We start from the raw sequence: 27045 nt of genomic DNA, 5'->3' as shown, positions 1-27045 counted from the left end.
AGATTCTGTGCAAACGCGGTTGTTTAGAAAGGTAGACTCCTCAGAGCTTCTAACATGCTAATGGGCACTGTCACTCTCCATAAATGGAATACAGTACATAGGTTTTGCCCAAAATAGTTCAATCATAGAACAAATTTGTTTATAATTGAGGGAGTGAAGAGCTAGAGTTTGTAAGATACCTTTAGGAAAGGTGCTTCCAGGTTTCTTGATTTTTAATGAATTTTTTTTCAGCCCACAACATCACTGGTGTTCTGTTGGTGCTCTGGTAAAGCACCAGAATAAATTTGATAAATATTATTGACTGAACACATTCACCTCATAATCCCGCAGGTTGCAAAATTGACACTGAATTTCGGTTGGCAAGTGGCAATGTGAATTATCTTGGTATTTTTTTAAGTTTGGTATAAGCTTGCAACATGCTTTTGGCTGGGGGTCCACTCATTATTCAAGCTTTCTGCGGGTCATTCAGGAACATGGCACTGGGGACCATCTTAGAGCCAGCCTGCCACACTGACCCTCTAGAACACAAGCAACAGATGATGTAAAATATCAATGTATTTGTAATTTTACATTTACAAATTTACAAATTCAAATGTAAAATTACAAATACATTGATATTTTACATTGAGAGGGGATTGCAGGACGAGAGCGAGGAAGTAAATGTTTACTAATCTACAAACTTTTGTAACTCAGGTGGTTTTCTGTTCTTTGCTTTTAATAAAATGAAAGGAGGATTTCATAGAACTGACTACTACTAGATCCTTAAAAATAATTTTGGTTGATAGATCATAATATAACTTTTAGTTTGTGATTCAAGTTTTCAAAAAATCAGGTAACAATGATCTTTTGAAAACTCTTTTTTAAAAATATATTTATATGAATGAAGCTTATCAGTGCTTTTCTGTATAAAAACAAAAGATAAAGCCAGGCTCAGTGACTCTCATCTGTAATCCCTGTGGTCTGGGAGGCCAAGGAGGGAGGATCACATAAGGCCAAGAATTTGAGGCCAGCCTGGGCAACACAGCAAGACTCTGTCTCTTAAAAAAATTTTTAAAAATTAAAAAATTAGCCAGACATAGTGACATGCGCCTGTAGTCCTAGCTACTCAGGAGGCTGAAGGGGAGGATTCCTTGAGTCCAGGAGTTAGGGGTTGCAGTGAGCCTATGTGACAAAATAAAATGCTATCTCAAAAAAAAAAAAAAGAAAATAAATTAAACTCATTCTTAATCCTGTCTTGTTCTTAGTGTAACTAGCATTTATTGACAAAAATGTGTAGTAATAGGAAAAAGCCATTTTCATCTTTTTTAAAAATATATGAATGAGGCTTATCAGTCCTGATTTTTAAAATTTTAGAACTTATGTTTAATAATTAGGTTTTAAATATAGTATATTTATGTTGTTTTATCAAGTGAAAGTACTAATAATTATAATGATGACTCAGCCACAAGAAATTTTGAAATTTTATTTTGTATAATATGTGTTCTGCACAGAAGTGTTGTAGAATGCTGAATAAAAGACTGTAAAGCAGTAAGTTTATTGCATTAGAAAAAAAATGTGAAAGGAGTGAAATGAAAACATTAGTCCAAAGGAAAAGGGAACTGATATAAAATTTCTAACTGTTAAAGAATAGCTTATCTATGTATTTTTCATGAATTATAAAGTTGTTATGGTATTTAGATTTCATTTAACGCAATAGAAGAGTGATATAAATGTTTTACTTTAAAATGTCAGTATTTACAATATGTTGTATCATAGTCTTTGCAACTATTTAAGCTTATTTAAAATGTCAGAGTAAATATACTTTAGGTTTATGAGCAAAAAGGATGAAGAAATTGCTCCATGAGGAAGGAAATGGCATGAACTGAGTTGTAGAGATGACCAACAGCATGATGTATTTGGATAATCACAGGTAGTTTTAGTATCACTGGGATATAAGGGAACATTGGGTAGCACTGACAGTAGAGTTTGGAGAAATAAGGTGTACAGCCATGAAGGGCCTTGTGTGCTAAATCTAAAAGATTTGAACTTTATCAAAATGGGTTGGGGACTAAATGAAGGATTTCAATCTGAGGAGAGGTGTGATTGCATCTGCAATTTGGAAAAAGCACTTGGATAACCTTTTATAGCAAGAATTGAGGAGGAAGTACAGCAGCTAGGAATACCAATTAAAAGTCCACTGCAGAAATTCAGGTACAGTTATGAGGCTCTAGTGCAGAGACAGGTGAGGGAGAAGATGAAACTGATGAGGAAGTGGAACTCAAGAGACTTTAGCAATTGAATAGGTGTATGAATTGAGAGGAGACTGCAGATTTCTGGCTTGCAAATGCAAGAGGAACAAGGTTGAAGAAAAAGGGATGACATCTGTTTAGAAAGGAGGTTGACTGGCGATATCTGTGGAATGGCTGGATTTACGATTCTCTGAAGCCCAGGAAATGGGCTTCTCTGACCAGGAGATATAAATGTGAGAGCTGGAGTCTGATTGTTCATCTGTATTATTTTGTATGATTATACATAGGAGAAACTTGCATGTACTTTTTATTTTTTTGCAAGATTGCTCAGGTTTCAGCATTAATGTTATAATCTCCAGATATAATATTTGAGAGACTTCTTTATCTTTTAAACCCTAGAACAGTTTACAGAGCATTGAAATTTACTGCTCCTTAAAAGTTTGGTAGAATTATACAGTCAAACTATCATGCCTAACTGAGTTCTTAAAGAAGTAGCTCTTTGGTGACTTCATTTATTCTATTAAAACAATGTGTTTATGTTCTTAATTCTTCTGGAGTCAGCTTTGGTAAATTATATTTTTCTAAAAATATTTTCATTTTACTCAAATTTTCAAAGATTTTCTTCAGATTTGAGAAAAGTGGTCTGTTATGATTTTAATTTTTTTGCTTTTGTCATTATTTTTCTCATATCAGTTTTTATTTCATTAATCTGTGTTTCTTCTTTTTTATTATATCAACTAGTAGTTTTCTTTTACATAAGTACAAAAGAAAGAAAGAAACAGAGAAAGAAAGAACAAAAGAAAGAAAGGAGAGAGAGAGGGAGAAAGGAAGGAGGGAAGGAAGGAAAGAAGGAAGGAAGGAAGGAAGGAAGGAAGGAGGAAGGAAGGAAGGAAGGAAGGAAGGAAGGAAGGAAGGAAGGAGGAAGGAAGGAAGGAAGGAAGGAAGGAAGGAAGGAAGGAAGGAAGGAAGGAAGGAAGGAAGTTGCTGAGTGAGCACCAATCACTAAACAGACTTTTCTGACTAGTAGGTTGGATGCTGAGACAGTGGATCTTGACTAAGGGAGCCAACATGTGCCCTCCTCTCACAGCTGTAGCAAACTTTCTCCTTCCTCAGTAGAAACAGCCTCTCTCAGAGGCTGCTCCAGAGAACAGTGTGGTACTTTGCAAGATGGAATCAAAGATCTGGGTTTGAAAAAAATAAGATATAAACTTTCAGATTTATTAAGCTTTCTCTTTTCTACTTCATTATTTTCATGTTCATTTTCATATTCCTTTTTCTTTTCTTCTACATTTCTTTGGATTATTTTGCTGTTTTTTTTTAACATTTTCAGTGGGGTGCTTATTTCATGTACTTTCACTGTTTATTTTTTCATTGATATGAGAACCAGTATGGTTTGAATGATTTCTCCTCTCCAGATCTCATATTAAAATGTGATCCGTGGAAGGATCTCGTATTAAAAAGTGATCCCTGAAGGCCACAGGGGTGAACCCCTCATAAATGGCTTGGTGTCTTCCTGCGGTAATGAGTGATTTCTCACTCTATGAGTTAGCACTAGATCTGGCTTGAAAGAGCCTGGCATCTCTCTCTTGCTCCCTCTCTCACCATATGACACCTGGCTCCCCTTTGCCTTCTGCCATGATTGGAAGATTCTTGAGGTCTTCCCAGAAGCAGATGCCAGCCCTATGCTTCCTGTACAGCCTGCACAACCATGAGCCAAATAAACCTCTTTTCTTTATAAATTATCCAGTCTCAGGTATTCCTTTACAGCAACACAAACAGACTAACACAAGAACTTAAGGCTTTTAACTTTCATCTCAGCACAGCTTAGCTATATTCCTTATGATTTGTAGTGTTTTCATTTTCTATGTTTCATCAGAATATTATAATTTTGGTTTGTATTTCCTCTGTAACAAAAAAGGAAATTTGCTTGAGAGAGAAGTGATGGTGGTAGTGATGCTTCTAATGCCCAAGGGAAAAGATCCTTTTGAGTTTCATTGTTATTATTAATTTCTTCTTTGTATCCATCTTTTTTTTCATTGCAGAATTTATTAAGGTTTTATTTGAGGGCTAATATATAGTCATTTTCTCAAATCTACCTTTGTCACTTATATTCACGGGAATAATAGATTCATACACGTCCATCACATCTATCTTACTACTTTTGTTATTAAGACTTCTACATCTTTGCTTTTTTGCCTACGACTACTATATTTCGATCTTTCTTTTCTTTCATATCCTGTAATTTCTGTTTAATGAATGTTGGTTATTTGTGCCCAGATATTCATTACCTGTGTATCAATTGCATACTAGCATTATATAAAGAGCATTAGTCTCATTTCATGGTTTTTGGCATTAACTAATATTCTCGTTTGATATTAAGGTTGTGAACTTCCTTGCCTTTCGTGTGTGTGTGAAGGGAGTGATATTTCAGATACACTTTGCCCATTCTTTTATTTTTAGTCTTTCTGAATCACTCTGCTCTAGATGTTTCTCTTGTGTACAGTTTGCTTTGTGATCCAATTTGAAAATCTTTTTCATTTAATAGGTTAATTGAACCCATTTACACTTAGTAATATAACAAATGTAATTGGCCTTGTTCTGTTTTTATTAAATGTGTAAATTCTCTCCTTTTTAAGTTTTGTAGCTGTTTACTTTTTGCATATTTTCTTCTTTAGAAGCCTTGTGGGAAGGGTAAGGTTAAAGTGGGTCTATCATCCCTCCCTCTTTGGGGTTGCCTGAGGTAGTTTTGAACCTGGCCAGAACTCTTAGAAATATTGACTGGTCAAATTTACCAATTAAAAGATAAATGAGGGTGTTGCAGGGTTGCTTTGTACTGAGATATTGCTTTCTATTTTTTGTTTGCTTTTGACAGCTCACATTTTGTCTCCTGCCTTGGGTCCTTTCATTTCTACTTGGTAACCTTCCTTCATAGAGGCAACTGATTTCTTAAGGGTTTCTTTTATTTTAACTCATGGCAAAGTATTGGGATACAAAGATTTCCTGGTATTCTTCATCTGATAGGTTTTGTTGACTTTTTAAATTATACCTTTCCACTGATGCTTGGTCAGCTACCTTTCATTTTTCTCAGCATTGAATTAGTTGGGTTTTCCCAACTGTCTGTGTGCAGGTGATGGATGTCTTTGTTATTTTTTTTTTTGTATGTTCATTTTGGTGTTTTCTGAGGTTTGTCATTGCTTGCTGCTCACCGTGCATTTTCATTGCCATCTCTCTCCCACCCCCTCATAGTTTCAACTCAATCTCCATTGTCTTACCAGATCCTTCAGCTCCTGAAGGCACCTTAAGACCTGCTGGCCCTGCAGGGGGACACCAGAGTGTTTCTTTTTCTACAGAAAGTATATTTCTGAAATCCACTGCCAACAGTTCATCTTTCTATTCACTTCCCCCAAGCAGCTCCTGAGCTTATTTTAATTGTTTCTGGCAGCCCTAATTTTTGGAAACTTAAATCTTATCTGTCTCCAGTTTTGCTAAAATGGTGTTTAATTTTAGCGTTTAACAACTCATTTGTTGCTTTTTTATGACATACAAAAGAAGGAGAAGGTTACTGATTCACACAAACATGTTTGCATTGGAATTCTAGGTACATTTCTTTTCTAGAAGTCCTTGAGTAGAAACCCAATTATGAGACTCTCATAAAAGAGCTGGACTTATCTTTGGGAATGGAGCAAAAATTACACATATCTGACCATTTCCCTTCACCTGAAAATGAGTAGGCATTGTTCTAAATATAAACCAGGAGCTGTTCTTTAAACTAGGCTAAATGACTGTCTGGAGGAAAAGTGTCCAGCAAACCTACACTTCTACCCAGACTGTCACCTGAGCCAAGGCACACATTTTTATTATCTTTGAGCTATTACATAATTTGAGTGTATTTGTTACTTCAGTCTAGCATAGCCAAAATAATGCATGCCATTGACACAAAGAACAATAAACCTATATTTTATATAGTTGGATTTCTGCAAGTCTTTTAACAGGTAGGAAATAGTATAGATAGACATTGACCCAGCAAATAGCAATTTGGGCCCTGTCTGGCTTTAGAAATGAGTTAGCCCTGGCTTTCAACATTGGAGTAGGTCTCAGCGGGAACAAGGAGTCCATTTATTTTCCAAAGGATTAAGCCCTGAACATTTGGGTGGTATTGCCGATGGGATCAGGAAACTTCCAGGTCAGGAAGTGTCTGGCTGAATGATAACATCAGCTCAAAAAATACAAAACTGTAGCTGGAAATTGAGAAACCCACATTGCCTGTGAGTCATTGAGTTGAAACAAGGAAGAAGAGCTGTGGCCAACGTCTGGAGTCAGACAAGGTGGCAAAATCAAGAACCCCAGGGGATGGCAGGTCAATACACAAGTCAAGAAAGCTAGTGACTCAGGCTGCTGGTTCAAATCCCTGCCACATTTCGTACTAATTTTGAAATCTCAAGCCACTTATTAAAGGCTTGGGCTGATTTGTTTCTTCTATAAAATTTGAATAATAAAGCTATATATCTCAAACTGTTGTAAAAATTAAACATCTAAAGGGCTTCAGTGTCTGGCACATAGTCAACATTCAGTAAATGGTGACCGCATTTTATTAAGCCGAATGAGAAGGATGATGTAGTAAACCTGGGGGGAATCATGATCCAGCACAAGCCGAAACCTGACCAGAAAAGGTTGAGAACCAGAGTTTTGCTCAATACAGAGATTCCATCTGAAGCTGTGGCCTATGACATTTGGTCTTGTTCTGCCTGGATTTGAAGGGTCTAAGTGTGGAGTAGCTGCATTATGCCACTTTCCCTACAAGTCTTTGTAACTCACCAAGTGGCCAGCACTGGCCAGACAGCATGTGGAAGCATACTGGCCACTCATATGGGGGAGAGGGCGACAACAGCAGGAACAACTCATCCATTAGGGAGGGCACCTTAAGACCTGCCAGCTCTGCAGGGGGACACCAGGCAGTTTCAATTCATTGAGATTTGCTAGGAAATGAGGGATGAGAAGTAGAGTTTGCATAGGTGTCAGAATCTCAAGTGCTCTGAACATCAGCTGTGTCACTTTTAGGTCGGTCTCTAAACCTTATTTTTTTGTCATCTGTAAGCTACTATTGCATTATGGCTAAATAAGATAACACGGTATCTTATAAAATACCTAACAGGGCATAGCAAAGTAAATCTTTAACACATGTCAATGGAAGTGGGAAAATGGTATTTAAGGATCTGTGGTGACGGGTCAGTGACTGGATGAAAACAATTCAGTTTTTTCTAAAACAACAGTTGGAAGCATTGTTGGTTGTGCCTGAACACTTAACAATGTCCATTGCATGGTGAGTTTGTTCTGGTGCAGTCAAGTACTTTAAGAGCCTGTGAACAAGTATACACTCCATTCAGTTGGGCCACTCTTGGAGCCGTTGTGCTTTAGGGACTGCTCCCCTGACTTCTTGTCTCCCATTCCCTCAGCATTATCCCCTTGTCCCCAGAGACACCTTATGTCCCCGGGAATCTTACGCGTGCCATAAGGTTCAGATAGTGATAGCAAGAGCCAGGAAGAAGCAGAGCAGCATCAAAAAGCTACGTGGTAGAAATCCTTGACATCTAAGTAAGGAAGCAAAGCCAGGGAGACAGAAGAGTGAGTAGCAGGAATGAGTGAATTGTATATGGAACATGATTTTGACTGTGAACTCACCTGCCTATGACTATAGAAATTGACTTCAAGTCCCCAGTCTGTGAAGAGAGGAATTTGTACTCCCGAAAATACCCCTAAGTTGTTTTCAGGCATTCACAATGAGGCCAACAAACCAGCCCACCCCAGTAATTATCACTGAAGTCCCCCTTTTCTTCTCCTCAAGCTGACATTCACTGTTGCAAAGGCAAGACAAGTCTCTTGTCTCATTCAGGCCCCTGTCACTCCTGCTTACTGAAGATCTAAAGATAGAAACTTCTGAATATTTTACATACATCCAAGATTTTTTACATATGTCCAGGCAATAGGTTTTCAATGGTGTCCACAGCAGAATGTCCCACAAGTTACCTGCAGTTATTTAAAGAGCCTGTAAAAGATGGATGCTCTTATGTTGATAGCCTCCCTCTTCACCCTTTCTCCAAGGGTCTCACCTTTTCTTCATACATGTTAGGAGCAAGGAGAGTAGTTTGTTTGGAGAAGGAGGCTGTCTTGATTGCTGCAAACCCATTTTAGCTCGTAAGCCCCAGAGTGTGTTGTCCCAGTGACATGGGAGAGAAGAGGAAGTGACTAAGCGAGGTGACACTGACCATGGCAGGGTTCTGATCTCTCACACGCCCATTCAGGATTTATGCATGTATACAACACCAAAGCCCTGCTTCCTGCATTCTTCACTTGATCCCACCCAGTTCCCACCTCCATCACGCTGTCCTCTGGACCATCCCACAGTGCTGCTCACTTCTTGCTAACACCAGGCTCTCCTGCCACCTCCTTTGGGGAAAGTGATTTGACCTCCTAGTTGCACATGTTCAGTGCTTTGCTATCCTGTGTTGATGATAGACCTGTTGTTAGTTGATTTCCTTCACATTTTGTGTAAACCATAGTATGTATGTAAAATACGGACTTTGCCAATAAACATGTTATTACAGGCACCAATTGGTGTTAAATTGGCCATTTTTTTCACTTATTTTATTATATATTTACTTCTTATAGACATCAACTGGTTGTTTTAGTGCAAGTATGTTTTTCCCTAGGTATTCATGGTCAAACTTACCCCTCGGTGTTTTACTTTGTTTCTTCACATATTTTCTATAGTTTATTTTTAAATCTCTTTAGGAGAAGAAGCTCAGTTACAATCTACATTTTTGTGGAGTATTGCCCCTTTGCTTTATATTTCTCCTGTTACTTTTTTAACTAGCTTTGATACTTATCCTTCACCAACATAATGTTTTTCTCTTTGATATTGACAACTTGATGTTTTGCGTTTATCACTGTCCACTTACCTAACATTTTCTGACATCTGTAAGAGTTTCTTCCCTTAGAGTGAGTCATAGTGAGCCATAGAGAGCCCTACTGTGGGTAGAGAAGCTTATTCTGCTTTGCCACCTGAGGCACACAGACACGTGATAATAAAAATAGCATAGAATGAGGCTGCAGAGCCCTGCACAGAGGAAAGCCCTGTTGGATAAGTGGCCATAACCAACATGACATAACTTGCAATAGTGCCCACACACTACTAGTTGATAAAACTCAGCATGGTTTTCATGGGAAGAGGCAGGCCTACTCTGTGCAGCTGCTGCTGAAAAACTAAGGAAAAAGTTCAGTTTACAAACAACCCTTAAGGTCATCCCTAGCATCACTAGAAACCCTGATTCTCTCCAAAAGGCTTGCATTATTTTCTAGCAAATGAACCACATTTCACGGAGATCTTTGACACTGTGATAATGTCCTGCGACACTCCCTTCTGACTGTTTTGTCTCCTTATAGAAAAAAACAACACCCTGCATTTTCAAACTGTTGGTTATAAACTCTTAAATGTTGACCTCACATAATTGGGGTTCATCAATACACAGCTTTTCAGTAAACAATGTCAGAAATTCAGGTGCGTTTTTCAGGCAATTTTATTTCATCTTCTTTTTTGCATCCTATGGACTTATGACTCTCTGATGCCCTGATGAAACCTTGCTTTCTCTCAACATCTAGAATTCACAGACTAATTCTGATTTTTTTTTCCCTAGCTCAAAGTATGGAATCAACTATTCTTCCAACGGGCAGTGGTTTCTCTTTTCAGATAATTGTTTTAGAAGCCACAGGCACTAGGTCTACAAATAAGCTTGTTCCACATTCCAACTAGAATTTGTCAGGATGACAGCAAAAATATCCGAGAGCATAAATCACTGTAGGGACAGAACAGATAAAGTCTCCTTTTAAAAAATGTCCGTGGGTTCTTATTGACATTTCTAATTTACCTCTATTTTAATATGTTCTTTTGCCTTACTCTAATAAAAAGTTTAGAAATCCATTTTTCAACTTTTGAGAAACTAATTTTTCTTGTTTTCATTAATGTTAACAATCACAGAAAGACGTATATTGTCATACCAAATCACAAGTCTAAATTTCAATGCCACCACCCCAAAATTCAGGCAGCTCATATCTTCTCTTCTTTCTTGACCATCCTGAAACCGGCTCTACAGTGTGCAGATCCCATCAATTCTTTGGTCAGCATCACGTTAGCACCAATGTCTGAAAGGAAGGAAGCCCCAGCCTCCATCTAGGTGAACACCAAAGAAACTAAGAGCTCAGAACTCTCAGTATGATACATAGATACCCTGTTTGCTTAATAAAAGATAATAACAGGCCAGGTGCGGTGGCTCATGCCTGTAATCCCAGCACTTTGGGAGGCCCAGGTGGGTGGATCACCTGAGGTCAGGAGTTCAAGACCAGCCTGACCAACATGGTGAAACCCCATCTCCACTAAAAATACAAAAAATTGTCTGGGCACAGTGGTGGGCGCCTGTAATCCCGGCTACTCGGGAGGCTGAGGCAGGAGAGTCACTTGATCCCGGAAGGTGAAGGTTACAGTGAGCCAAGGTTGCAGTGAGCTGAGATCGCACGCCATTGCACTCCAGCCTGGGCAACAAGAGTGAAACTTCGTCTCAAAAAAAAAAAAAAAAAAAAAGGAAAAGAAAAAAAAGAAAAAGATAATAAAAGGTGAATCTAGACAAATACTACTTTTCAATGTTTCAAAAATATTATCTGTCAGTTTTCTCCATTTGAGCTCCCCAATTTGAATTTAGTTTGTATTCCCTTTATATTTTTTCTGTTACTAGTGCCTTTGTATATTTATGGAGCGCAAATTTTAGTAGTAAACTGTAGCTTCACAGAGGGCCATGGATATATACAGTGGTGCACTGGCGCCAGCCTGTGCCAGTTGACGAGAGTCAATTGTGTGCTTCTCTTCCCAATTCTGCATCAAATTTATCCATTAAAAGATAAATGGTAAACTCCAGAGAATCATGTTCATAGCTTGAAATCTGCACTGTGGCCCGGGCGTGGTGGCTCATGCCTGTAATCTCCAGCACTTTGGGAGGCTGAGGTGGGTGGATCACCTGAGGTCCAGAGTTCGAGACCAGCCTGGCCAACATGGTGAAACCCTATCTCTACTAAAAATACACAATTAGCCAGGCATGGTGGTGGGCGCCTGCAATCCCAGCTACTTGGGAGGCTGAGGCAGGAGAATTGCTTGAACCCGGGAGGTAGAGATTACAGTAAGCTAAGGTCGCACCATTGCACTCCAGTCTGGGTAACAAGAGTGAAACTCCATCTCAAAAAAAAAAAAAAAAAGAAAAGAAAAAGAAAAGAAAAGAAATCTGCATTGTGGAAATATTTACACCATGGAAATTAGCATTCTCTATAAATTAGGCCTTTTTACCCAGAGACCCAGTTGTTGGGTATTTACGAGGATAACTCTTTTTTCCCAAAATTTTTCCCAAAACCAATCAAAACATCAGAACATAAAAATCAGTTAACATCCAGAATTATCAGTCATATGCCATATATTATGGTTGAGAATTCCCACTCAAGAAGTTTACACAGAGTAGCTTTTGGAGCTTTATGTAACTTTTGCAATATTTACTGGTAGAGCTCCTCAGAACCAATCCTTAAAAGACAAAAAATATAACTGGATTATAGCACCTTTTAGTTATAATATCCAAGGCACATTACATTTAGCTATCCACCCATTTCAAGTAATTGTCAGATAGTTTTGATTCATCCCCAGAAGGTTTTATTTCCACAACAGACAAACAGAGAATTCAGTATTTCCTTGTTATTAACATTTCTGAGCTAATATCTAACTTTTCGCATGAATTAATATGCACTATACTCTCACCTCCACAATCATTCCACAGCAAATGTGTGTCTTCTGGATGATGTGGAAGAGAGAGCCCAGCAAGCGCTATGGGCCTGGCTTTGCCAAAATCTAAAACAAGCCAAAGGGATATTAAATTTCTTATTTGGTGTGGGTTGGGCTGGGCCAGTAATTTGTTCTCACTTACAGTGGTCTGTCATATGTTTCACCACCACCACCACCCTGCACCTCACCATGTTATTCTCAGGAATGTAATGGCCTCAGATACCCCATCATTGGAAACGCTTCATAGTAGAGGTTACCATTTTGTTGTTTATTTAGCACCTGAATTTAGGCAAGAGAAACATTTCTACCTGAAGATTCCATGCAGTCAAATTTCCCTGCCTTTTTATTGGAATTTCCACAGAGACCCATGGTCTCCCCAAGTGAGAAAGCCAGGGCACTCAGCCCTCACTCTCCAGCTGCCTTGGGACAGTACTTGCCTGATTCCTCTTTCTGGGGGCATGGCACTCTGAGCTGTATCTCATCTGGATCTATCACTCTTCCTCCCTATTCTGTGGCATTCTCTCTCATCCTAGCCCCATACCCTGAACAAGACTTCGTCTGACATTGCCCCCATATTTTTACTTGCCTCTTAAACTTGGCTAGGAATGGTTGTGCCCACTCAAGGACACAGAACCATGGCCTTGTTGGATCTTTGGGCATCTGACTGTGCTTGGCCACACCAGCTCCTAGCACAAGACTGTTCCTGATGCTCTTTCTTTCCTCTAATCTGACTTTCCCTCTACCCTAGTACTGTCCATTTTACATCCCTCCACATTCTGCAACATTCTATTTTCTTCTTCATTTTGCTACCTATTACTAAAGGAAGGTTTGGGTAGAAGGATGTATTTCAACTCTTCCCATTTTTCCCCATGTCAGAAATCATCAGAAGCCACAAGAACAAGCCCAGATCCAAAATTGAACCCAAACAAGTATTTTTGTTTTCTAAGACATATAACCTTGAAAATACCCCCAGGCTTTTCAACTATCTTTCACCCATCTCTTCAAACAAATATGTCCACCTAATATTGTTAACCATTTGTATATGGCTTTTAATTTCTGTTACGTCTTCAAATCAGGAACTATTTTAAAATTTTTTTTCCAAAAGGATAGTTTTATTTTTGGAATACCCTTTTACTTTTTTGTCATTTTTATTTTATTGCATTATAAGGAAAGTGTGAGACCTTATGGCTTCTGCTTAATGGGCAATATGCAATATAATATTGTGTGTTGTTAAAATTTATGCATAGTACATTATATTACATTTGCCATCTGCTATTTGCTTTTTATGTTCCTCATTTTGTCTTCTAAATTTATCTATCTAAGGTGCATATATCTGATTTGTTTTAACTTCTACTTAAGATTTTTATTTATGAATATACCACAGGTGATTCACTCATTCTATTGGTGGACATTTTGGTAATTTCTTTTTATCTCTCTCCTCTTTTCAATGCCAAACAATGATTCATTGAACAGATTTACATGTACCTATTTCTTCTATGAATTCAAGTTTTCTCTAGGATGGGTGCCTAAAATCATAATTGCTTGATCACAAGTTATACAATTTTCTGCTTTGCTAGTATCCCCAGATTGCAAGCCAAAGGTGTCATAATAGTTTATAAATTCTCATCAGTAGCTTACGAGAATTTTCCCCACATCTTTGCCAATACTTGATTTTTTTTTTTATTTTTGCCACTTTGATGGTTGTGCAACATCTTTTTTTTTTTTTTTTCCGCATGTCCCTGGAGAAAGACATGTATCTTCAGATTGAAGAAACTTGAGTCCTGAACAGAATAAATAAAAATAAATCCGTACTTAGTGACTTTATAGTGAAACTTCAGAACACCAAAGACAAAGAGGAAAACCTGAAAAGCGACAACGAGAAAACACAATTTACTTACCATGGAAGGATAAGCAGACTGACAGCAGATCTCTCCGTGGCAATTACAGAGGTCAGAAGACAATGGGATGACATCTTCAAAGTGCTAATGGACAGGAAAACCTGTCAAACTACAATTCTATATGCAGCTGTTCAACCCACAGTTATTCTCCCAGTGGTTGTATCTATGCATCCCCGATTGGCCTCCCTCCTTTCTTCACAAATAGATACTGCTCCTTGACCAAGAGGGTGAGACGTTTCTGAAGGGTGGCAATCCCAGCCCCTCCCCCACTTTATGATATTCCCTCAGAAAACATATTTTCATCTAGGTATGCTAAACCTTTAGATTATAATTTTTTCTTAGCCATCAGGACTCGGCAGGGATAAATTAAAACTTTTATTTCCCTTGGTTTGTACAATTGCACTGTGGGGAAGGCAAGTCAGTCATTAATTAAGAAACTGAGGCACAGATGGGTTAAATGACTTTCCCAAGCTCATACAGCTAGTGAGAAATAAAACCATGTATCAGCCCAGTTTTTGGTACATAACTCCATGTCCTTTCCAAGATTGCAGTGTTCTTGCCCATTTTCCTGACACTTCCTTTGAGCCAGTGTTCTCAAAATGCCAACAACTGGAAGGTGTATTAATTTACTAAATTTGCTCTTATGGGAAGGTATTGAAATTTGGCAAAATCGTCAAGATTTAGGCCATAGGTTAAGAAGAAATATCAAGAAACTGAGTGTATGTTTACAAATCAGATGATTTCTTTTAAAAATCAAGATATATATCAGATTAAACTGAGAGGCGAATATACTCCAGTGAAATCTTACTTTATAAATATTAACTGTAGATAAGCCTATATAGAAATACCCATGGAAATACTGCTCAGGGCAGAGGAAAAATGATTTGTAACGTCCAAGGATTTTTGATTAGTTGATTATTGTTTTGTGAAAGCCAATTTTTTGTTAGCTTAAGTAGGACCAAGCACCTTGATCATGAGAGTTACTCTGTGGAATGGTGGCAAGGGTTCTTGTGGAAGATCTGACGTTGTGTCATCTACTTCTAGATATTCTGAATAATGAAGGCAAAGGACTGCAGTGCATCCAAAATTCACTGGTCACAGAGGAAGGACTCTGCCCATTTCTTTTGCTCTAAATGGATGGCATTAGTTTGCTCTTGGTCCTAGGCTAGCACAGGGTCTCTGGCTGCAGCCCTTCAAGTGCTTTATTCCCCACTAGGAAGAAAGTCATATATTTGTCTAAATCACAGATATAATTATTGAATAACTGGTTGAGCTGGAGGGCAAAACCAACCTGAAAGTTTTAGGAAAGAGGTCAGCAACTTACTGCAAATCTTACAGTATAGGGACCCTTTTGTGTAAAAGTTGACACTATGTGCATCTTAAGAAAGAGAATGAGATATTTACTTTGATAATAATTACGTTTCTCGCTATTATAATTATCTTTTCAAAATGAATTACAAAAATAGGACATTTCTAGGCAAAGTCTGTGTATTGTAGCAGAGTAGAAAGTAAACTAAGTCCATACTCTGCCAAATCAATAGCATGGTGGCTTAAAAAAGTAGATCAGAGGGGGATTGAAGGCCATGCTTTCAAAACTGTTTCCATACATTCCAGAAAACAATGGTTGTCCATATCAAATAATTGGGGGGATAAATGAGGGACAACATCAAGGTATAAAGCCATGGTTCTTGCTCTTATGAGTTTTACATTCTAGTGGTGGAGACAAGTAATAATCAAGTACACATATGAATATAAGAGCAAATGCAAATAGTGAATAGTGCTATGAACATGTGAATAAGCAACTTTTTTTGTTTTGCTGTATGAGCGCTACCTACATGCAAGCTTTATACTAACTGCTTAATGTGTTTTTTTTAAAAAAAAGTTGTCTTCACTTGTAAAATGAAGCTTAGAGACCTTCAGTCCCTTGTCCAAGGTCACACAAGTAATAACCTTCAAACAGGAATTCCACTACAGGGATATTTGTTTCCAGGTTCCTCTCTCTGAACTACCTTACATACATATAGAGAAGCAATATCTGCTGTGGTCAACTCCAATTTCTGGTGAGAATGTGAGAGCTAACCTGGTTCCATACCTTTAGTCCAGACCCACTCTCCTCCCATACCCACTCACCACCAGAAGACCATCAACCAATTAAAATGAGCACTTGTCAACACAGGTTATGTGCAATGTACCTGTGATTCTTGGCATCAAGCCCCATGTGGGTGGCAAAGATGGTAGCATAAGAGGAGAAGATGGTATTATACACTTAGGTGTGCTCACCTGTCCTCTGAGGTAGCTGCATAGTTTTGGCATCAAAAGTTATGGTTTGGACCCTCTGTTTTTTAGTTGGAATTTTCATTTTTGAGTCTTTACATACTCAGTAAAACCATAAATGACTTCGTCTTTAATACCGTTTCATTATTTACTCAGTCAGCAAATATTGACTCTGTTGGCCAGCAATACTTGTGATGAATGGACTTGCCCATGAACTTAGGAGCAGACACTTTCATTTTTATCTTTTAAATATATTACAAATATAAAAGTGTTTAATGCTGCAGGGTTCCATGAAAGGTGGACTCCGAAAGAAAAAGCATTAAGAGCGAAGAGCAAAAGTTGGTTAGTCCCTTAAAAAATTTTAAACAGGGGGCTCAGATTTTAAGACAAAATAAATCTTATACTCACATATACACACAAGCCTGATTTTTCCCCAGTATAAATAATGTCCTGGCACAACCAAGCTGGCTGTTGCATTCCCTGTATGAGACAGTCACTATATAACATTGTTCTAAATTAGTTATCTCCTAATGGTGGCTTAAATGTTTAAAACATACAGCTGCCTGGCCAGGCATTGTGGCTCACACCTGTAATCCCAGCACTTTGGGAGGCTGAGGTGGGAGGATTAACTTGAGGCCAGGAGTTCAAGGTGAGGCTGGCTAACATGGTGAATCCCTGTCTCTACTAAAAATACAAAAAATTAGCTGGGTGTGATGGCGCATGCCCATAATCCCAGCTACTTGGGAGCTGAGGTACGAGAATTGCTTGAGCCTGGGAGGCAGAGGTTGCAGTGAGCCGAGATTGTGCCACTGCACTCCAGCCTGAGCAACAGAGCAAGACTCTGTCTAAATAATAATAATAATAATATAGAGCTGCCTTAAGAAGCAGCTTTATAAAGCCATGTTGGGTAAGATATGTACCCTAAAGTTTTTTCATTTTCACAGATACTTGAGTTTTACAAGTCAGAAGGGAGAAGAAATTAGAGTGAATTGCCAGTCAAACCTCTTGGATGGGCAAGGACCAGCCTGAGGTTTACTGTATCAGGAGCCATGACTTCCTGTCAGTGTGATTTTCAGCAAGGAGACATAGGGAATTGAAGGGAGGAAAACTACCTCTCCTGAAACACAACAAGCAGCAGAAAGAAGAAAGCTACAAAAAGTAAAAAGGGAAGACCAATCTCTTTTCCTTTCTTCCTCTCTCCTCTCTTTCTCTTCTCTCTCTCTCTCTCTCTCTCTCACACACACACACACACACACATACACACACTTTCATGAACACATTTGGTACTTTGGTACCAGATGCTCCCTCCTCCTTCTCTGGACTGCAGAAATTCTCTTAGTAGGACCCCAAGAGCTCACCAAAAAGAAACTTAGACCAGAAGAGGAAAAGTGTCACATGAGAAGCTGTGTTCAAACATTGACTGAGGACTTTTGAAGACTTAAAACAAGTAATGAAGACTTAAAACAAGACTTAGAAGCAAGTAATAGTAAGTTAAAATTGTAGGTGAACACAAGTTAAGGAAAGCAGATTCAGCAGTGATAGGACTAATCCAGCGTAATCTAATGTAACTGTGTCACCAGGCCATGTGGGAATTAGAGAGACTTGGAGACAGAATGCACCTGGCTGTGGGTCAGCACCATTATCAGGGCTCATTGCTGGTGGCTTGATGGTGGGAAACTGCATAAATCAGAGCAGGACTGGTTTGGGAAAAATCAGAGTCAGCAGCCAGGGGCAAGAACTGGAAAGAGAAAGCAGTGAAGTATAAAGTCCAGAGCAATAAAAATATAGAAAGGTTGTTAAGTAGCTCCGCTACAAATCTATCAACCAAGATCTTCTATAAATTTAAGCTGGAAAAAAAAAAAAAAACAGATATTGTGATCAGAGATGTAGGCATTGAGGTGAAGAAAGAAATGGAAGATAGGAGTTAGAAGAAAAGAGGTGACAGTACAGATTGTTTGGAGGGGCATGGGGAGGCTTCAGTAAATAGAAGGCTGTGGTCTCTTTCTGCCCCTAACTGCTCCTGCCCCACCCCCTACCTACTGAGGCAGTGAGCAAATCAGATAAGATCTCAAGTCTCCGAAAGAAGCTGTGGTTTAGGAAAATAATGCAGTTGCAGTTATGAATAAATATACTAGACAGCTGAAAGCAGTTGATCTTTGAGCCAGAGGAGAAAACGCACAAAAAAGGAAATGAACTAGATGATCTGAAAATTAAGAGTTAACTGGCAGATTACCATGGTAAGAAGATGAAAAGTTAGGGTCATCAGACAATGCAAAAATCCACATTAACAAGAATTGGAAAAAAAAAAAAAGATACCATTTATATTCTAAGCCAAATAATGAAGTGTCAGCAAGGCATCAGCTGGAAGAAAAAAAATTTAAACTTGGAAAATGATTTTTTAACTGCTGCCAGCCAAAGCTCTAGTTGAAAATACATGCAAAATCTTGCAGCTGGCAGTAGAGATCCTTAATGATCTCCCTGAGCAGAAAACTAAGGCTTTGCTAAAGGATCTGACTCAGAAAGCTCATAAGCCCTAAGAGAAAGAACAGAAGCTGTCAGCTACAGGAGAAAGGATGTTCACAAAGAATTCAAGAAATGCAGAGTGAATTATAATAAAAACAGATTATATAAAAATCTGTTGAATCTCCATGAGAACAAAAACAGGCAGGATACCAGGCTTTTTCTTCTTCCTGCATCGAGATTTCTTTCTGGAAAGAATAGAGTTGCTGCCTTCTTAAGACAAAAATTACAGGTAGCAAACCCAAAGGTTGATGTGCTTAGGAGATTAGAGAAATAAAATCAAATCCAGGAAGATCCATGAAATAACTTCCATCAATAAGAGGTCCTAGAAGCCAGCCTAGGGCTTCTAGCCTGGGGCATCCCATAGCATGCCTTTGTGAGCGCTGAGGTGCTCTAATCCCCACTATGCCATCCACCTGTTCTTGTTAGGAAAAAGGTCTGCCTAGCAGTGAATTGTTTGTGAATGGACTTCTACCTTGGAAGAGAAGGATATATAAGGTGTAAAGAAAAACTTTACCCTCTGATCTGCATGTAAACATGATTCAATTAATAAATACTCAGAATGTCTATTGAGTCCCACTTCCTCTGAATGACAGACTATCCAACTCTCCTTGATGGTGGATGCAATAGGATTATCTCCATTGCATCATTAATCAAGTAGAACTGCCTGGAGGTAGCATGGGCCACCACCTGGGCCAGGGAATTATTTTCATTGTATTTCAGAGACAGAGACACTCTAATATTGACCCTGGTATGGTTTCATTAATAGAGAATGACCCAAGAGCTCTTTCTTTCTGCATGAAGGGTAGATTTGGTTAATGTTAATGTAAATAACTTCCCACCTTTATCAGAAATACACACCATTAACTCACTGCAGAAAGGACTTCCACCACCATCAGTTACCGTCTCAAACAGGGACCCAGACGTTCTTCCTCACCCTGTCTTCCTAGTGATTTTAAACCTCCTAACTAAAAGACCAACATCCCTGCTGAAGGAACTTTAGAAACTTACACCCTCTTGCTCCAAAAGAAAACTTTCTTTCTAGACCCCAGTAACTTGGCATTATTTACCTTTCCCTCTACAAAATCCTTGCATCTTTTAGGTTCTAGAGAGGGGCCCACCAGTCTCTCCAGACACCAGTACTGGGTCCCACAGATCCCCAGCCTCAGGTAATGAATTGACTCTTAAGAGAGTGCATATGCTTCACAACCCAATATGAATGCTGGAAATTAGACTTAATACTTTTTTAGAACTTAGTTTTATTAAGAGATCTTTTTGAGCCAAATGATCAAAATCTCATAGATAACTGATTTGCTATGACATCAGGCCACTACTTAAGCTGTAGCTTCCTGTTTTCTCTACTCTCCTCAAACCTATTTTACATTTACCAATGTCGTTTATATGTCAATGTAGCTTATGCAACAGAAATGGATTTTAGTGCCATGTAAAATATGATACTTTTACATAAATTTGTTTAAAACTGAAAATATAGGAATAATTATCAGGACTGTTTCCTAATATGTGTTCTTTTGCTTATCTGCACTTTGGTTAACCCAGTCAGTTGATCAAAGTCAAAGCACTGAACTTGATGATAGGTAAATTGTTGCCTAAGAGGAAATGAGTAGTCACTGAAATACCAGTCAATTAAACCCAAACCTGTCAAAGAGTACACTCTTTAATTCAGTAAACCATTTAGAAAAATCACTAACATGAGGATTCAACCAATATTTGTTGCATTCGTGAAAATGTAGTCAGACTCTTTTGTTCCAGTAAAATCCTTCATCTATATCAAGTTAGGAGTCAGCATAGACACTAAACACTACTTTTGTTGATGTGAAGGTGTGGCCTGGAGTCCTACTGGCTCCACCTTCCTCTTATCTCATATAGTGGGATCTCCAAGTACGCTAGGGTACTCTAAACCAATCTCTGTTTAGAAAATTCTAGGTTGCCGCATCATGGTAGTAAGGTAAAGGTCATGGTTTCAGTGGCCATGGGGGCCATGAAAATCTCTCTCATTTCCCACTTACAAACACAAAGCATCCTGTGATGTAAGGTGAATGCGTAGTTGATGTTCAATAAGAAGTTATTTTATCACTCGCCTTACCCAACTGTTCCTGCAAGTGTATACCTCCACTACAATAGAAAGAGTGAGTATGCAAATTCTCTCCAAGTAACAACTGCACACCCTACTCTTGGGTCAACAGTATCATCTTTTTCCACTAAGGACACTTCATCTTACTCAGGTAGAGATACTAAATACCTGGTAATGGTGTTATTAACTGGACAGAGACGTATGTGATGGAGGCAGGCAGGAAGCCCTCCCAGGGCCCTTCCAGCCCTGAGTTTCCACATTCTCTGGTGTAAGAACAGCAGCCTAGATGGACAGGGAACAAATTACTGTCTCAGAGTACAAGTCCATCTCCCTGTAATCTGGTGGAATTTTTGCAGCTTCCCTTCGTCAAAGTTTCCCCGTGAATCTTTATTCGCTGGGAAGATTAGACTCTGCATTTTTTTTTCTCCAACTCTTATTTCTTCCACCTGAAACCATATGAGCCTCAAGTTTAGATCTGGAATTTAGATCTAAATATGAAGTTGTAGGCAAAAATGTAGTGGCAAGACGTTATCTTGAATTTTAAATAAATAAATAAAAATATAAATTCATCTAGAGAAAGAATTATATAGATCATTTCAAAGATGTGAGTTGAAATGATTTCTTTATAACTCTCTCTCCCATCTTCATGCCTCTGACCCCAACACCATCACCCACATTGTGAACAGGCCATCTTTGCAGAGGAAACCAAAACCACAGGCAGAAACCGCCTCAAGGTCCTGCTACTAAGTCTGCAGATCCACCATAATCTACACTCTCCTTTTCTCCTTCCCTCTTTTCCAGTGCTCCATGCCTGATCCTCTCACCTGAGCCTGATTTGGCCCCCTCAACTCCTCAGCTGCTGGCTCCATCAGTGATCCACTCCTCCTCCTTCACACACCCACTCTGCCGCCACCCTCCCAGCAGCACTTTCACATGCTCAGGTGCCTCCTCAGTAAGTGCAACACTCCAGCCCCTGCCCTATTCCTCTGCCTTCCTTCATGGTCAAGCCTAGTGGAGAGGGTTGCATCTACAATTTCAAATTCCTGTTCCTCGCCTCCCATTTACTTCACACAGAGAGTGCCTTACACTGTCACCAACAGTTCCTTGTTGCTAAATACAATAGACACCTTTGAGTTCTTAAAAATATCTGAACTTTTGAAAAAATATTCCTATAAAAAACAACAAACAAACATTCATTCTGTCAACAAGTGTTTATTGAGTTCTTACTAGTGCCAGGAACAAGTGGGGAGGGGGGAACTGGAGCAAGTAAACAGATGTTGGCAATCATGGAGTTTACATTAGGAGGGGAAAAGAGCCAAGCATTAAACAAGTAAATAAATGAACAGAATAGTTCCAGAGGGTGATAAGTGCTACGAAGACAACAAAACTTAGAGTAATCAAATAGAGTAACTATGGAAACAGCACCGAGTTTTCAAGGGAAGCACCTCTGAGATGATATTTGAGCAGAAGGCACCTGGCCAAGATCTTGGACCAGAGTATCACATGTGGAGTGAACAGCAAGAACAGAGTTCCAAGGTAGGCACAAGCACTGAGAATATATCACAACATACCATTTATATGCACAAAAAGGAAGAACAGAAAGAAGGCAAGGAAGTGTAGTCTTGTTGGGTAGGGAAAGAGCTTCTGAATCAAAAGCAGAGTGAACCAAGCCTGGAAGAACAATGAGCCTTGTGGGCTACGGCATGGCCTCTTCTCCCTTCCACTGGCCTCCTAGGTAGAAAAGCACTGGAGAGATTGTGGAGGAGAGTGCAGAAGGATTCACTGCCTGCATCTTTTAACTCTCCAATCCCGACTTTGGGAGCCAATAAACAATGTAGCTAAGTTTGGGCCCAAAACAAGCCAGGAAGACTCCCAGAGTAATCCCAGCTGGAATTTAAATAGAGATGGATTCACTCCAACCCCTCTTCTCCCACCACCCCAACTCTGGGTTGAATAAGGAAAGCAGTTCAAAAGGGCTCCTGCAAGGCCACTGCTGAGAATACAGTGCAGCCCTAAGTCAAGGCCAGGCCACTGAAGGCGGCGTGTTGGCATATAATCATCTCATGATCAGCTTCAGTGGTCAGGTTCCTCAGGGACTTGGAGAAGTCCCCAGAATTTGTGTGTGAGAGAGAAAGTGAGAGCCCAAAGACATTCTCTGAAAGCTAAGTTTCCCAACACACACACACACACACACACACACACACACACACACACACACCCCAGTCCACAGGAGCACAAGGTGATCTAAGGATCCTCCACTTGACCCAGGGGAAAACTCCCTCCCCGCAGCATGTGTTTGTGTGTAGGGGATGTGGTAGATCTGGGTGGAGTGAGGATCGGGGTTAGTTCCTAGGACCCTGACCAAGAGTGCACACTAAAGATCAAAGTCCTCTGCAAGAGTTTTGGGCTACAGATAGTGGGAGAAAAACAGAGAGAAGAGATGGGAAGTCAATACCCAACCCTGTCCCATTATAATTGGGTTCAAACCCCCTCACATCAGGAAATGGCCTCCTGCACAGGGAGAGAAATCTTGGACTGCTTAACCTCCTATAACTCACCCCTTTCCACACTTAACTCTCTTCTCCCCCAGGGCAAAGTTCCTCTCCTATTTTTCCTGATCTCACTCCACCATCAAATGAAAATGTGGAGAGGCCAGCCAGGGAAAGCACTAGGGGGACCAGGCCTCAGATTTTCCCAGGAATTAGCGGGTTAGATGTGGAAATAGGAACTCTGAGCATCCCTTCTGGTGGTGAAGTGCCATAAGGCCATGAGCCTGTGTCCCGAGGTAGGGTAGGGTCGGGGGAAACAGCCATGTATTTAGGATCACTTGGGAGAGGGGCTGGAGGTAGGGCATTGTGGTTGAAGCCAGATAACATTCCCAAGGTCACACAATTTGAAAACAGTCAATTCTAGAGTTCGGATCATTCAGATGGGCTGAGCAAGACTCAAAGGCAGTGCCTTAGAGGACTTGCTCTCACCCCAGCTGGGCCAGAAGGAGATGTTCAAAAAGCCTCATGTAAGGTTGGAGACAGGGGCCTGAGGAGTGGGAGAGGGCTGCTTTTCATGCTTTTTCTCTCTGCTTCAACACAATTCGCTGGCTACAACTGACACATGGATTTAGACAACTCCTACACTCTCTAGGGATTTCTTTGCATCTCTGGATCATATGGCAGTCTAATATCTTACTCAGAAAATAACTTGGATCTTCCCCAGAGCCAATTATGACTCTGACTGTGGGCTGGCACAGGGAACTAATTAAGGAAACCAAATGGCACAGAGAAAGAGAGAAACCCAGATAGAGATTAATTACAAAGGAGAAAGTCAAAAAGTAAAAGTTGAGCTCAGCAACAGGATGCCAGGGATAGAAGGGAATATTTGGAGGACAACATGTGGGTTGGCATTTGAGTGACCCTGACCCTGAGCCATGAAAGACCCTGGAGACCTGTGCATATCCTGGAGAAGAAAGGACTGCAGGTGAAACAAAAAGAACTGTGCATTGAGCTCTGGAGCCTGCGGGTGCTGCTGGAACCCCCTGACTGGAGTACAACACACAGAGATAGCCCTGCTCACCTCCAGGCAGGCTGCCCTGAGGCCCCCAGGCCATGGGGACCATGAGCATCAGCAGTTGCTGCATCAGCAGGTGTTTGTCCCTGCATAATATTTGAAGCCAGATAACTTCATCCAAGGGTAAATGAGTTGTGAAGCAATGAGTCCAGGAGCCAAGGCCGTTCATTCACTTTAAACTCTTCCTTGATCACTTCTTTTTTGGGGTTGGCCTGATCTTCCTTTTCAATCTGGTTTACAAAGAGAAAAAGAAAAACACATGACACAGGTAGGTGATGTATACTCTTTCTCTCTCTCTCTGTGTTCAGTTAATATAATTGTGGATTTTGAGACTACCTTTGAGGGATTCTGCAAAATCCCTCTCTTTAATTTCTTAATTCTGGTAGTCTCTGGTCAAAAATTATATGATAATATTTTTTTCTTGGCCTGAGTCTAGGAAAGATATTCTTTAAAAGTTCTATTTTAAGTATGACAATTGTTACTTTTCTGGTTAATCATTGTAGATAATTTTGAAACATAGAAAAACACAAAGGAAATTAAAGTACACCCACTCCTGGAAAAAAAGTTTTACTACTTATAGACATGAAGATGTGAATGTACATACATATACACATAGAGTATATGCACTTACAAAATTGTGAACATACTGACATGTTTCCACTTTGATGGGGGAACAAATCTTGTTCAAGAAGGAGATAAACAACATCCAATAAAGACATTAGACATTATAAATGTGTGGCCCAGACAAGCATTGCCTGCAAGCTTACCCAACTGAAATGTTGTGTGATATCAGCTTTAATTTATTTAGACAGCAGAACTCTATGTGACTGCCTTTGAAATGAAGCTATGTCGAATAGTTTCAGCGCATCATCAAAGTTCTTAGTTTAAAAAACAAATACACAAAAACCAAAATGCATGCATTAGGAAGTTCACATAATTTTATTCTAGGGACAAAACTTATGAGGATCACAGCTTTTGTGTAATTTGGAAGGTTTTTAATATTAGAAATAAAATTTATATTCGGATATTAGCAATAGCATTTTGAAAATCCCAAATGATATATCAAGCTAGCAAAGCTGATACCTTTCAAACTGGATTGAGGATACCAGAAAAAAATAAACGCAGAAATATGTTATTAAAACTTGTAGAGTGAATTGTAGCCTGGAAGGTTGGAACACATCCCTTGAAATTTGAGGAAGGAATCTCTACACTTTCTGGATTGCCTGTATGACCTCCAGACATGTGGTCGCATGAGTGTTTTCGAACTCCCCACAGATACTGCTGAATATAAAACCCAGGTGCTGAGACCAGCACGGAAGCCCACAGATCCCAGGCATCACCCTCAGCAAGTATCTCTGCAATCAGCCACTGTGGCATCCTAGGTAATATGAGCATCTAATTATCTAATTGGCACTTTATTAGCAATAGCAGCCACATTGATGGTAATGGGGATGACCAGTTTATACAGCAACAGCCCCTGAACTCCAAATCAACCAGGAAAGGCAACTGAGTTGGAGATAATATGCTAGTAGTTAGGGTTAAATGACACAATGTATCCATTAAATAATTGTTCCAATAATATCCACTTACCTAATACTAAATATGATGAACTAATGAAGTAGATAATATCCTCATTTTACAGATGGGGAAAATGTGACTTAGAATAAGTAATTCAGACACAGGAAATCCACAGGCATCAGAGCTCAGACTCAAACTTTTTCAATTTTTTTTTTCCATTTTAATTTCCAGTTGTTGGAATGATGCCAGAGCCCTTCTCACTGTGCCAGACTGACTACAAGTGTATTCATAGGGCTCATTCAGTCAATAACATCAGCCAGGCCCTGAGTGAGGCCCTGGGGGAATGAGTGTAAGATTCTCTGATCCTGACTTATGCACACTCCATCCAGCAAGGAAGATGGACAAGTAAGTGAACTGATCAGCAAAGATGTCCAAATTATAGCGGTGGAAGTATCAAGGGAGCTTCCAGAAAGGGAGACCATCTGCTCAGCAAGAGGTGTGAAGGCTCTTAAGTCACAGGGCTATGCCAGTACCCCTTACCACTGACAATAATGATGACTCTTTAGACTCTGCTTCCACAAAATACCCCCACATTATTCACCCTGACAAACCCAAAACAGGAAAGTAACAGGTTACTAGTACACAAAAGTCATGTCCTATATAAAATGCTCTAGTCATCATGTTGTAGCACAGCTTTGAAAGGTTGAAATTATAAAGACTGCCCACATAGCTGAATAGAGGAAACAGATAATTCACAGCCATGTAGGGTTTGAGAAGAAAGTGTCATCAGTCTTTGGCCCACACATGGACAACTACCACATGACTGTTCTTCAAGATGTTAACTCCCTCCAAGACTGAGATTGTCCCCAAATGTGAACTGAAATTGAATCCACCTTGTAAATCCAATCCCTAGAGCTTTGGTAACCATCTCTCATAACCATTAAGATGATATCAGGCAATTTTGAACAATTACCACCATAGTAATTCTAATAGTATTTAGGACCTCTGTGATTCTTTACATCCAAAGAATGCTCATGCCAATTCTCTGTTTTGATAATACAGTACATCAGTCAAGAGGCCATG

The 27045-nt window shown here is 39.6% G+C and overlaps 1 protein-coding gene and 1 long non-coding RNA gene across 15 annotated transcripts in view; one reads left to right on the top strand and one right to left on the bottom strand.

Moving 5' to 3' along the window:
- Positions 1-9784: 9784 nt before the first annotated feature.
- MOBP (myelin associated oligodendrocyte basic protein) overlaps positions 9785-27045 on the bottom strand; it is a 58462-nt gene continuing 41201 nt past the window's right edge. For 7 of the 14 annotated variants that reach the window (XR_012431003.1, XR_012431006.1, XR_012431001.1 and 4 more), the window contains 3 exons: positions 24451-24674; positions 13995-14078; positions 9785-13877 (listed from right to left, as the gene is read on the bottom strand). Coding sequence is in view for 5 of the 14 variants with exons in the window: in XM_074031755.1 (XP_073887856.1) it covers positions 24635-24674 (40 nt within the window). In the remaining 9 variants the exon portion in view is untranslated. Of the gene's footprint in view, positions 13878-13994; positions 14079-22076; positions 24675-27045 lie in introns of those variants that run through there. The other 7 variants (XM_074031757.1, XM_074031759.1, XM_074031755.1 and 4 more) reach the window with 1 other exon arrangement.
- Positions 24174-26367, top strand: LOC123571843 (uncharacterized). The gene is made up of 3 exons (XR_006696126.3): positions 24174-24712; positions 25720-25826; positions 26194-26367. It is a non-coding gene; the product is annotated as an uncharacterized lncRNA (long non-coding RNA).

Source organism: Macaca fascicularis, chromosome 2 (genome assembly GCF_037993035.2).
Source record: "Macaca fascicularis isolate 582-1 chromosome 2, T2T-MFA8v1.1".
NCBI lineage: Eukaryota > Metazoa > Chordata > Mammalia > Primates > Cercopithecidae > Macaca > Macaca fascicularis.
Note: the sequence above shows the minus strand (reverse complement) of the source record. Positions and strands in the feature narration are given on the sequence as shown.